Source organism: Sarcophilus harrisii, chromosome 1 (genome assembly GCF_902635505.1).
Source record: "Sarcophilus harrisii chromosome 1, mSarHar1.11, whole genome shotgun sequence".
In the NCBI taxonomy this organism is placed as follows: domain Eukaryota; kingdom Metazoa; phylum Chordata; class Mammalia; order Dasyuromorphia; family Dasyuridae; genus Sarcophilus; species Sarcophilus harrisii.
The window spans coordinates 403,696,431-403,709,971 of NC_045426.1; the positions used below are offsets into that span (position 1 = coordinate 403,696,431).

Sequence of the window (13,541 nt, forward strand, 5' to 3'; positions counted from 1 at the left end):
AGAACAGGAATTGGATAATATTGTACTTTTGTAATCTTTCTCTCATCTTTCTACCAGATTGACATGTTGATTCTTGGACACTCTCTTGAAGTCAGAATAAAAGTGTTTAGACTGTCTAAGTTTAATACCAGAGACTTTCAAGTCTACTATCCAGAAGAACGCCACAGAGAATGGCCTGAGATCTGCCTTCTGACTGAAAATGACCGCCACTACCATATTCCTGTCTTTCAAGTATGAGATAGAATTGGTACTATTGTATATAATAGCAATGAACATGCTTAAAATAAAATGTTGCATGAAAACCAAAGCTTATGTCTGGCCACTAAAAGAACTGAATGCTTTTCTTTCCCCTTCTGGTGTTATAGGGATGTTGTGATGGATAATACCTTTGTTGTTCTCTTGGGTGTATGGTTTCTTCAAAAAGACACTGAGAACTAGATTTATCGGAATTTTTTGACCTAGTTCATAAAGGATCTGGCTGTTCAAAATACATTTGAATGGCACAGAATGTTGATCAAAAAAATAGGTCTACAGTTAATGTAGAAAAACTGACTTTTTACAAGTATGCAATCTAAAAATATTGGGACATTGTTAAGCATAACCTCAGCAAAAGAAAAATATTATTTGGAAATCTTTCCATTGCTTATTATGAATTGCTATGACCTTAGCATTAGCATCTCCGTCCATCCAGAATCTCCATGGTACTTGGTTTTCTACAAGCATTTTCTTGACTTTTTAGGGGAAAAAAAGAGCATGCAAGTGGGGAAACTACTTTTATGCTATGTTGTATGAAGCTTTTTATATTATTTTCAACTTTTGTGGCTGGATCTAATTGATTTAACATTATATGTACAAAAATGAATCTTTCTATTAAATATTCCATAGTTTGAAGCAAACATGATACAGATACTGTACTGTTTCTGAAATGTCAAGCTGTTATATATCATATGCATTTTAATGGGGAATTACATGCTTTTTGAAGTTTCTCTTTGTATTTAATGTTATTTTGAATGACACCATTTTTCTCTGCCATCTGTATCAAATATCATCATTATACTCAAAAAATGTAAATTTTTAAGTTAAACCTTCTACCAAATATTTGCTACTTCAAAGTTGTTCACTTGAAGAAAGGTATGAGGACTCAACATAATTATTCCTCCTTACATAGAGTGAGGAATAGCTACTGTGACATGTAAGAAAAAGAATATGTTAATAAATGCTATGTGCATGGAAGTCACATCCATCGTTAAAAGAACCTTAATGTAATATTTTCAAAAAAACTAAGACTCATGAGAGATATTTCATAAGTTGTTGTGTAGTTTATTGTTTCCTACCTTAACAATAGAAAGTTCAAGTCAAGAGGATTTATATTCCTTATATTTCATATAATCCAGTTTAATATATAGAATCTGTGGGATTGGATTCTATTAACTTTGTAATCTCTAAGGCTGCTCATATCTTTTTTGATTCTGATTAAGAACTTTTAAAATTCTTTCTATCTAAAAAGTCATTTTGAAGTGTATATTAGTGTGATGTAACTCGCTGACTTTACTAAACCTATGCTTTTTTATCTTTGGATATTGACTGAGACAGTAAATTATTAGCTATTCTCTGTATATATAGCAATACTGCTCATTATTTAAAAAGTAGTGGCAACACATTCTGTTAAGGTTTTAAAACTAGGAATTCAGAATTTTTAAGTTACCCCTTGATTTGTATTAGTCTTCACTTTCTTCAATTATTCCAGCACCTACATACTATTGAAAAGACAAAATCTTACCACAGGGATCAGCATCTCTCATTCTGAAAGGAGTACCCCAAATAATGTTTTTTGATATAATATTAATGAACTGTTTCTAGGTCCATGGGGAACTATGTTTGTTCCCATCTTTTTAAAGAACCCATCTGCTCTGAGCCCACATACAAGTACTAGACTATATTCAGTCCTGTGGGAGCCTAACTTCCAATTTTAAGGGGATTTGCTTCCTTTTTTAATGACTGCTTGGCCAACACCTTCCCCCCCCCCCACCATGGTATCCTGGAGATTAATTTTAGAAAACTTAAATGTAGGCTCATATCTAGGATTTTTCCAAAAGGGGGTAGTTTACAAGTTGCTTTGTGGGATGATCCAGGTGTGTTAGCACCCTGGATACCTTAGAATCAGCTGGAGTCAGGATAAGCAAAAATCCTTGGTCTTTATTCTTGGTCTTTAGAGGTAGGATTGAATTGGATGGACGCAGAATCTCGATGACCTCCTTCTTCCTTGTCTACCACCAAAGTGACTCTGGCTAGTCTTACTCCACCCCTTAGTCCCCCCTACAATTCTCTGTATACAGCAATTATCAAGCCAGTATAGGATAGTGGGAAGGGCCATTCCCCAAGCACATGCTCATAGAGTATTGTCCAATTGATAATTAGTCTTAAGTGGTCAAACCGACTTCACTGCATCAACTCAAGAGTTTCAGCCCTTTACATCCCCCGCTTTCTTTTGTTTTAGAACACAGGTGGTCACACCATCCCTGACTTCTCAGGGAGGGAGATGAAAAGAATCAAAGGGAAGTGGGGATTGCTAGTGAGTTTCTGGGCTGGAGGGTCTTATTAGAAACAAGTATGCACAACCCATCAGCATGGGAGGTATTACACAAGCACATAGCAATAATGTACAGGCTATTAGTGGTGACTCTTCCTACAGCCAATGCAGGCTCAATGTAGTGCAACAAACAAAAATTGTACATGCAAGTAGTGATATAACAAACAATATAAATCAACATGGTATTGTAAAAGATTTCCAGAAGTCCTAGAAGGAGGGTATGTAAACAACAGTCACACATACGCCTTCTTCAGCAACCAAGAGATAGTCCAAAACCAATCTATTGTTCATTGCTTCACGTGTCAGAGAATCCAATGATCCCCACAAGTTTTTGAAGTCCTGCAACCATCTTTTTATGTGTTAGGGAATCTAATGATTCCAGCAGATTTTGAAGTTCTGCAACAGTCTTATCATTTCTCAGAAAATGCAATGATTCCTGAGGGTTTTCAAATACTACAACAGTCTTATCATATCTCTGAGAATCCAATGATTCCTGAGGGTTTTGAAGTCCTACAACAATCTTATCATGTCTCAGAGAATCCAATGATTCCTGAGGGTTTTGAAGTCCTACAAAGAATCTTTTTATGTCTCAGGGATTCCAATGATTCCTGAGGGTTTTGAACTCTAACAATTTTTGATGTCCATGAGTCAAACACCATAACTGCTAGGCTCTTTCAGTGGTGGGCATAGTGAGAGACAGAACCACCTGATGTTTCTTGGGTCTTCTCCTTTGTTTCAAGGGTCTGCTCCATCTCTCTCTGATGGACAAAGTGAATACGCCTTGTTGGCACCCATCTGATTCCTTCTCTATCTGTGCAGATACAAGCAAACCCTCTCTCCCAAGCAGTTAACCTCTCTGGTCCCTTCCATTCACCACTTTCTGGGTCTCTCCACATTACCTGGCGATTATCTAAAGATAGTGGAGCTGCTCGCATTGGACACTGCCCTTCTGGTGGGTGATAAAACCTGTCTGCCAGAGTCTATATCTTTGTCAAAAATCAAGAAGTTAATAGTATAAAGAGCTAGATTTAGAAGTTCTCTAAGGTTACTTGTGGCTCCCCCCTTTTTTTTGTTTCTGGAGGAGTGTCTTAATGTCTCCATCTCTCCTCTCTACAATAGTAGAGGATTTGTCCTTGAGGATTAAAAGTTCTGCCAGTGGTGTGTAAAATCTAATACTGTGCACAAAAGTGTGCAAAATGTTTAGAAGTATATGCAGGTCCATTGTCTGTTTTTATTGCTTGTGGCACACTCATAATTGCAAATACTTGTATAAGAAATTCAGTGACCCCTCGGACTGTCTCTTTTGCTGCTGGTATTGCAAAAGTGAATCCTGAAAAAGTGTCTACCACAACATGGATAAAAGACAGACAACCAAAAGATTTATAATGGGTCACATCCATTTGCCAAATTTCATTGGGTCTCAAACCATGAGCCTTCTTCCCTGGAGGCAGTGTAGGAGCGTGGAAAGGAATGCAAGCTGTCCAGGCTTTTACTATGCTCCTAGTTTCCTCTCTTGTTATTCCAAATTGTAAATGTAAAGTTTGAGCTGTCTGATGATATTTAAAATTAGATTCTTGGGCTTCCTGAAATAAAGGAGTATTGGCCAACATGGTTAGAAGGCTATCTGCCTTTGAATTACCATCAAAAATAGGACCTGGAAGTCCACTATGAGAATGGACATGAAAGATATAAATCATACCTGGATGCTTCCTCACTTGCTCTTGAAGTTCCTTAAAGAACTGATATATATTAAAGGCTACAAATTTATTTGGGCTGTGGCAGTTCTTTGTACCACACCTACTGAATAGGCCAAATCAGATATCATATTTATATCTCCTGGATAATAAGCTAGAGCCAGAATTATTGCATACAATTCATTCTGCTGAGTGAACTGAAAAGAAGTTCTGACTACTCTCTTTATAGTTAAGTCACAAAAGTATACAGGGCAATTATTATGTTTGGATGCATCTGTAAAGATAGTTGGTCCTTTAAGAGGAACTTTAGAAACCTTTTCTTCAAGAATCCATCGCCAATTATATAATAGTCTGGTTATCTTTAATGGAGACCCATGTGTAAAATTTGGAGCCGTGGCTAATAAAATTTGCCACTCTGGGATGGTCTCACACCACACATTAATTTGTGTATTAGTATAAAAGGTATATATCTTGTCAGGTCTTGTCCCAGATAATTGTACTGCTTGCTTAATGGCTTTTAATAAAATTCTAGCCACAAGCACTGGGTAAGGAGTAAGGTTTTGTTCTGGTTGTGCCGGGAGGTTCACCCATTCTATCACACTGTCTCCTTGATGAAGGAATGCTGTGGGTGCCTCTTGTGTAGCAAAAACTGATATTTCCAAGGGTTTTTGAGTGACTCTTTCAATCACATTGGATAAAGCCACTTCAACTTCTCTCAAAGCCTCTTGAGCTTTTTTTGTAAGCTGGCATGGTAAGTTTAAAGAACTGTCTCCCCTTAAAATGTCATATAATGGTTGTAATTGATAGGTAGTCAAGCCTAACACTGGACACATCCATTCGATATCTCCTATCAATTTCTGAAAGTCATTTAAGATGTTTAACTTCTCTGTTCTTAAGGACAGTTTTTGTACTGTAAGCACCTTAGGATATACTTTATATTTTTATTTAATATTGTGCTTTTTATGAATTCAACAAGTAACTCTGGCTTTCCCAGTTTGTAAATGAAAATACTACTAAATGTTGTCACTACTTTTTCATGTAGATGCCTAAATCTATAGTCGTCTAGACATGGAACTATTCACAGAGAAACCCCAGCCAGGCCTTGAGAATGGAGTTCTTAATACAGATGTTGAAGATGTTAGTACCAAATATGATTAGAGACCATGCAAGAGAGAGGGACAAAGTTGTTGTGTATATGTCTACACACACAAATAAACTACTGGTGTCAATGAAATCCATGGACTTTCAAAAGAGATCAGACTGACAATCTGTAAAGGAAGAACCAAAAAGATAAATGATATCCTTTGTTTAGAGCAGGACTTCTTAAACTTTTTCTACTTGTGACCCCTTTTTGCCCATGAAATTTTTATATGACCCTAGTTATATAGATATATAAAGTAGATATACGAATTGTAAGTGAATGGAAGGGTTGAGAAATTATGATTTATTATTAGTTAAGGTTTGATTTGTATACCAATTATATATATACATATTCTAATATCTATAGATACTTAAAATATCTATATATTTTGTATAGAATGAAATAATCCCTTCCGGCAAGGAGTTTATATTCTAATGGGGGAGAAAAGAAGTACACTTAACACCTTAGCTCTGGCCCTCATAACCTCCTACTTGAACAATTGCAATAATCTTCAAATTGGTCTCTCTGCCTTAGGTCTTCACCCTCTCTAATGTATATTTTCTATGCAATTGCAAAATTAATATGATTTAAGTATGGTTCTGGCCATGTAACTCTCCTGATCAAATGACAATGAGACTCAAATGAGAAAAGGTGACTGAATAATGGTGGTAGAGCAAGAGCTTGAACATGGAAATAAAAAACAAGGCTCATTCCAATTCTACCACTATTGAGTTGTAGGATATGAACAATAATGCCACGAATGGAAGGTTGACCATGGAGGTTATGTCTTTAGAAAAGAGCTAGATTTTAGTGAGTATAAAATAGTAGAAGTAAGAAACCTAAAAAGTCTTAAAATGAAAGAGTTTATTTGTTACCTATGGAACAAATGTGTCAGAGAGCATAATAAAAGAGGACAGTTCTTGAGTTGACTGTTGAGGTGGGGAAGGTGGGATTCAAAAAAAAAAATCTCTTCCTTGGACTTCCAACAAGATTTTTTCTTTCCCTTCTTTCCCCTTCTCCATCCCATTGGTCATGGTGGCTACATACACTAGGGAGTTGAAGTCCCTAGTCATTTCCTACATTGTGTTTCATTCCCTCTAATTCATGGAGAGTAAACTCATATCCTATACAAAGATGTCAAAATGAGCTCATTATTTATACATATAGGGTGATATTATAAGTATATTAGGAGATTAAAGGATAGTTTACCTGTCAGATCGTTGGAGAAGAGGATTTATAAACCAACAATAAATAGAGAATATTATAAAATACAAAATGGATAATTTTGATTACATTAAATTAAAAAGATTCTGAACAAACAAAATCAATTCAGCCAAGATTAGAAGGGAAGCAGAAAAATGGGAAACAACTTTTACAGCCAATGTTTCTGATAAAGGCTTCATTCCTAAAATATATAGAGAATTGAGTCAAATTTATAAGAATATGTCATTCTTTAATTGATAAATGATCAAAGGATATAAACAGACAATTTTCAGATGAGGAAATTAAAGTCATATATAATCCTATGAAAAAATGCTCTAAATCACATTAATTTAAAAAGTGCACATTAAAACAACTCTGAGGTACCACCTCCTATATCTCAGATTGGCTAAGATGACAGGAAAAGATAAGAATAAATGTAGGAGGGGATGTGGGAAAACAGGGACACATGCATTGTTGGTGGAGTTGTGAACTGATCCAGCCTTTCTGGAGAGCAATTTGGAACTATCCCAAAGGGTTTTAAAACTGTTCATATCTTTTGTTATGGGGTCTGTGTCCCAAAGACATCATATAAGATGGAAAAGGGTCCACATATGCAAAAACATAGCAGCTCTTTTTGTGTTGGCAAGGAATTCAAAATTAAGTGGATGCCCATCAATTGGGGAATGGCTGAATAAGTTATGGTATGTGAATATAATGAGATATTATTGTTCTATAAGAAATGATAAGCAGGCTGATTTCAGAGAAGCCTAGAAAGACTTATATGAACTGATGGTGAGTGAAGCAAGCAAAACCAAAAGATCATTGTACATATTAACAAGATTATGTGATGATCCATCTATGATAAACTTAGCCCCTTTCAAAAATTCAGTGATCCAAAACAATTCCAATAGATTTGGAATGGAAAATCCCATCTACATGCAGAGAGAAAACTATGGAGACTGAATATAGATCAAAGCATACTGTTTTCAGGTTTTTTTTGTTTACTTTTTCTTTCTTGTATTTTTCACTTTTGTTCTGGTTTTTCTTTTACAACATGACTAATATGGAAATATGTTTAAAATTATTGTACATGTACAACCTATATCATATTGTTTTCTGTCTTGAGGAGAAATGAAGGAAGGGAGAAGGGAGAAAAAGGTTGGTACCCAAAATTCTACAAAAATGAATGCTGAAAACTCTTTAAAAATAAAATACACTTAAGGGAGGGAAAATTTTTTTTAAAAAATTGGAGATTAGTGATAGAGTACCATATAAGAAGAACAGTGAAAATAATAATAATGACAATAATAATGATGATGATGATGATGATGACCATTTACATTTATTTGTGAACTGGGTCTTTTCCTTAAAATGTATTAAAATTGTCCTTGAGATTTAAATGCCTCAGGGGACTAAAGACGCTGGACTTCCTCTCTGATGCTTATCCAGTGGTCATCCCAAGAAGTTTGGGAATTATGCTTAGCTGAATCATTAGAATCCTGCTGAATACGCTTGTTGAATTTCCTTCCTCTAAAATGACTAAGGAAATGGCCTTTCAGTCAGATGTTCTGTGAGAGTTTTATTTCTATTGAATATCATACCTAAACTACCAAGGGACTGATCCATTAGGTCTTTCTTACCATAGAACCTTTCCCTTTAGAGTCCTATTAGGTAGGTAGTACAGTTATTTTACAATTGTAGAAGTTTTAGACCACTGACAACAGCTAAAATTGAATCTGGATCTTCTGATTGCAAACCAAACTCCAGGATTCTTTCCTCTAGCCTAGATTGTTTCATTTTTTTTTAAATTTAATAGCCTTTTATTTACAGGATATATGCATGGGTAACTTTACAGCATTAACAATTGCCAAAACTTTTGTTCCATTTTTTCACCTCTTACCCCCCACCCCCTCCCCCAGATGGCAGGATGACCAGTAGATGTTAAGTACATTAAAATATAAATTAGATACACAATAAGTATACATGACCAAAACGTTATTTTGCTGTACAAAAAGAATCAGATTCTGAAATATTGTACAATTAGCTTGTGAAGGAAATAAAAAAATGCATTTGGGCATAAATATAGGGATTGGGAATTCAATGTAATGGTTTTTAGTCATCTCCCAGAGTTCTTTTTCTGGGCATAGCTGGTTCAGTTCATTACTGATCCATTGGAAATGATTTGGTTGATCTCGTTGCTGAGGATGGCCTGGTCCATCAGAACTGGTCATCACATAGTATTGTTGAAGTATATAATGATTTCCTGGTCCTGCTCATTTCACTCAGCTAGATTGTTTCATATTAAACATTAAGACTCACCTAGGTGGGACCTGTTTGGGGCACTCTGGGTGGCAGATAAAAAGTTATGTCAAAGAGAATATGTAAAATAAGAGAATTTTGATTGAATGTATGGTTAGTTCTTTTTAACAACCTAATAGAATACTCTTTATAAAACTGGATAACTGAATGCCTTGAAAGTCAATGAGACATAGTGGATAAAGAGCCAAGCTTAGAGTCACAAAAACCTGGAAGTCATACATATGGAACCCTGAGAGATGCCCTTGAAATGACTTAGGGAGTCACATCTTAATATCCCAGGTAACTAAAACAGTAAACTGCAGAACATTCTTAAATTTAGTTTAATTCCTCATTAACCATCTCTTCCTTTTTGTGATTATACCTGAAGCTGAAGGAATTCAGGAACCAATTCCTGAAGTTAAGAAATAGGAAAACACTTAAAAAATATAAAAGTGCCTGACAAACAACACCAATATAAAGAGATGGTCCATTTATGTAGGGCCAGAGTGGGAATATTAAATTTTCCTTGTTTTGTTGTACTTTTTTTCCTGGAATAGTTCATGCATACTCAAGAGATACATAAAGTTCTTCTTTTGTGAATTGGGTACCTGGCTTTCTAATTCATTTGTAAATCAATAGATTGTGTCATAAGAAGGTACAATTTTATTTCAAATAAAGAACAATCAATATATAGAAAATGTTGGACTTGGATTTAGGAAATATGGAATTCAGAACTAGGTTCAAATCCTTTCCCTAACAATGACTAATTGTCTAATCCTGGACAAGTCAATTAATCTCTCTGGTTCCCAATTGCCTTTTCTTAAAAATGAAAGAGTGCACTAGTTAAGCTCTAAAATAATTTCCAGCTCTAAAATTCTATGGCTTTCATGTTGTAAGAAAAGAAAGCTACAATAAGAAAGAAAAATCATTTCCATTTCCAGATGCCAAATCTTGGACAGAAGAAAGCCACTCCTTTGTGAAATAATAGCAAAAAGGATATGAAGTTTTCAGGAAGGGAAACTCGCACTCTCATAAATTACTTCCTACAAATCTTTCTAGTGCTTTCCAGATTATTTCATTTTCTGGTACTTCTAATACTTGAGTGACTGGAATAGAAGAGTGCTAGGAAATAGAAGGCTGGGGTGACGACATTTTGTTATTGTTCTAGTTAGTCACATGGCCAGTTCTAGTTTTCCTGGACCATGCCACAATTCAAATCTTTCCATTTCAAAGGCAGTGAATATTCTAAAGATTATTTTTCCTTTTCTACTTTCCAGGGGTGATAGAAAATAATTTTAAAGAAAGAATATGTTAACTATTGCTTAATAAAATAACAAAGAACTTTGCTGCTATGAACTATCTAGCTCCACTGGCTTCAAATATTAGTTATTATAAAACAAGGCCTTTTAATAAATGAGTAACATGAAGGGCAGCGTGAATAACAGAAGCAATGAAAATCCATGTCATGGAAACTGCTTTGGACATTCAAATTAGTCATTTATTTCCCATTCATCCTTCTGTTCCCCACATAGACTTGAAGTTGCCATAATTGTCTATGTTTATCAGTGTGTATGTACTGATTCATCCAATCTTAGAATTAGAAGGGTCTAAGAGCAGTAATGTGGTTGATTGGAAGGAACACTAGATTGAAATCCAAACACCTACTTTGAGTCTTGGCTCTTCTTCTCTCCCTTCCTTTATGACACTGGGAAATGTCATTTAACCTCTCTAAACCCCAGGACTCCAATTATACAATAAAGATAACAATATTTATGTTACATACTTCACAGAGATATTTTGTAGATCAAATCAAATAATGTATTTTTTGCCAACCATCAAATGCTTTATATAAATACATTATTAAGATGGTTTCCATGCCCAACTTCCTTATTTTATAATTGGGGAAACTGAGAACCAGAATCATCAAGACAGTTTTCCAAGGTCATACAGCTAATTAATGTAAAGACTAGTGCTATAAGACTTAAAGAAAGGCAACTGTTGTCCCAATTTTCAAAAAAAGGAAGAGAGAAAGTGGAGTTTTCTTGTGAGCTTGACTTCAATTGCCAGGAAGGAAAAAAGAATATATTATTGAGAAAAGGAAGGATATTCACAAAGAGGCAACATACCTTCATTAACAAAAGGTCATGCCAAGTTGCCCTTATTTTTTTTTTTTTTTGACAGTTTGACTAAACCGATTGATTAAGGAAATGTTGTAGAAGGAAGGAAATGTTTGCTTAGATTTTTAGGCAATTATTTGGCAATCTCTTGTGCCAAATGTTATTCTTGCAGACAACATGGAGAGATGTGAAATACATCATTTACAGTTAAGTTGATTTAGAAATGGTTGACTAATCAGAGCCAAAAAATGTCATAATTAACTTACTATCACCTTAGAAGAATGACTCTTGTGGAATACCTCAGGGATTGTTTTTTTGTACCTTATCATTTTTTTTTTTTTTTAGTGACTTGGGTAAAGATATAGATGATTTCCTTATCAAACTTGTAGTTCAGACAAAATTTCAGAGTTGAGAGGGATACTTAACATGAATGATGACAAAATCCAAAAATATCTCAATTATCGCCAGGGTCCTCAAACCACGGCCAGCGGACCAGATGCAGCAGCTGAGGACGTTTATTCCCCCTCACCCAGGGCTATGAAGTTTCTTTATTTAAAGACTCACAAAACAAAGTTTTTGTTTTTACTATAGTCTGGCCCTCCAACAGTCTGAGGGACAGTGAACTGGCCCTCTATTTAAAAAGTTTGAGGACCCCTGCACCTAGGCCAAGGGCAGATTTATAGAGGTAATTTAGCCTTGGGAGTTTGACATCATCACTTGGCATTCTGATTGGGTACAGGTAGGTGGGATTTCCCAAGATCTCCACCATAGGTGGGAATGTAAGGCTGAACTGATTCCATCAGTACCCTTTCTTGTTTGATTTAGGAAGTACTGTAATCTTACCAGTACTTCAGGCTTTCTCTGCTAATCCCACCTAGCTACGCCAGGACCTCATCAACATCTATGTATGTCTGTTCTTTGTGTTGATGGTATTTGTATTTATGTGAGAATATACCCCAGATTCATGTGAGAACATTCTATTGCTGCATTTGTTATTATCCTATTCCATTAGATACATTTCTTTTAACTAATTTCATCCATTAAACATCCTTGTTTAAGTAATTTCATTCTTTAGCAAAAGAAAACATTAGTTTTCATAAACTATAGTTTTGCATGAATGCAGAACCTGAGGGTATTTTGAACCTTGGGTAGTTTTTTGGTAGAACCCATATTCAAGAGGAGATGGATGAATCTCCTTCAGAGGAACCCATTGAAAATTTATACCTATATGTGCATACACAAACACACATACATACATGTGGATATCTGTGAACATTTAAGAATGGAATCATTTGATAACATTATATAACCATTTGAATTGGAAATACTTTAGAAGCCCTTCTATTTTAAAAACATGGAAATTGGAACCGAGAGCTTAAGTGACTTGTCATAGAACAACTGGTCTGCCCCATAAAAAATCACAACAGAAAACCCTGCTAGAAAAGGATTTATGCATGTGTATATGCATATGTTATTTTTCTGACAGGGTTTTACACACATATAAGTATACATATATGTATGTACACAAATATATTGACATATTTCACATATGCTTTGAGTTTCACACATGTATACTCCTCATGTGTCACATGCAAAGGCATATGGGAGGAGGGAAGAGGAGACAATAATTGGCATTTATATAGCACTTTGAAGTTTGCAAAAAAAATTTTTTTTCAAATATCATCTATTCCTGAGTGGGTTCTATTATTATCCCCAGTCACCAGATGGAGAAACTAACACAGACAGAGAATAAGTAACTTGCTTAAATCATAAAGCCAGTAGGTATCTGAGACTAGATTTGAACTTAGGTCTTTTTGATTCAACTTCCAATGTTCCATCTATTTTACCACCTCACTTTTCCACCTAATCTCACATGAATGACATTGGTTGAGACAATGGCATGATGAAGGCCTTCAGAAATGACCAAAGCAAAGAATCTGAAATTTAATTTTCTAGAAAATATGTTATTATTTAAGGTAACAGCAGAAATTAGATGTGTGCCGTAGAGTAGTGAACCAGAGATCAACCAATCCCACCTCAATAGAGGATTGCGCAGTAAATGGAAGCAGGGAGAGCAGAAGAGTAGAGAGATTGAGACCAGGAGTCTTGGGGATGTGAGTGTTGCCCAAGGAGAGTGGGAGGGAGAGCAGTAGAAATGGGATGCCCATAGGAAGCAAGGTTAGTAGAGTTACAATGACAGAAGACATCAGGGGCCCTGCAAAATGTGTATTTTTACTTCTGTGTCCTGTTCCCTGCTTATATATATTCTCTATGGGTTTGGCCATCCCTCACTCATACAACAATATCACTTTTCTAACTAAAAGTGTGTGTATCTGTGCGTGTGCATTTGCGTGTTTATGTGTTTATTTGTGGGAAAATGTGCCTAGCTTCACATGAGAAGAACCTACTGCTACTTCTTACTTTATTTTATTAAATACTTTTGCTTTGAACAATTTTTTTCCTCTGGCTACTAGTACATAAAGAATATTACTTTGGGC

General features: G+C 35.4%; 1 protein-coding gene across 1 annotated transcript in view; it reads left to right on the forward strand.

The window, feature by feature from the left end:
- The window catches only part of OTULINL (OTU deubiquitinase with linear linkage specificity like), a 40,567-nt gene extending 38,991 nt beyond the window's left edge, over positions 1-1,576 (forward strand). The window contains exon 8 of the mRNA XM_031946136.1: positions 58-1,576. Coding sequence (XP_031801996.1) covers positions 58-237 — 180 coding nt within the window. The 3' untranslated portion in view covers positions 238-1,576. The remainder of the gene's footprint in view (positions 1-57) is intronic.
- Positions 1,577-13,541: the final 11,965 nt, after the last annotated feature.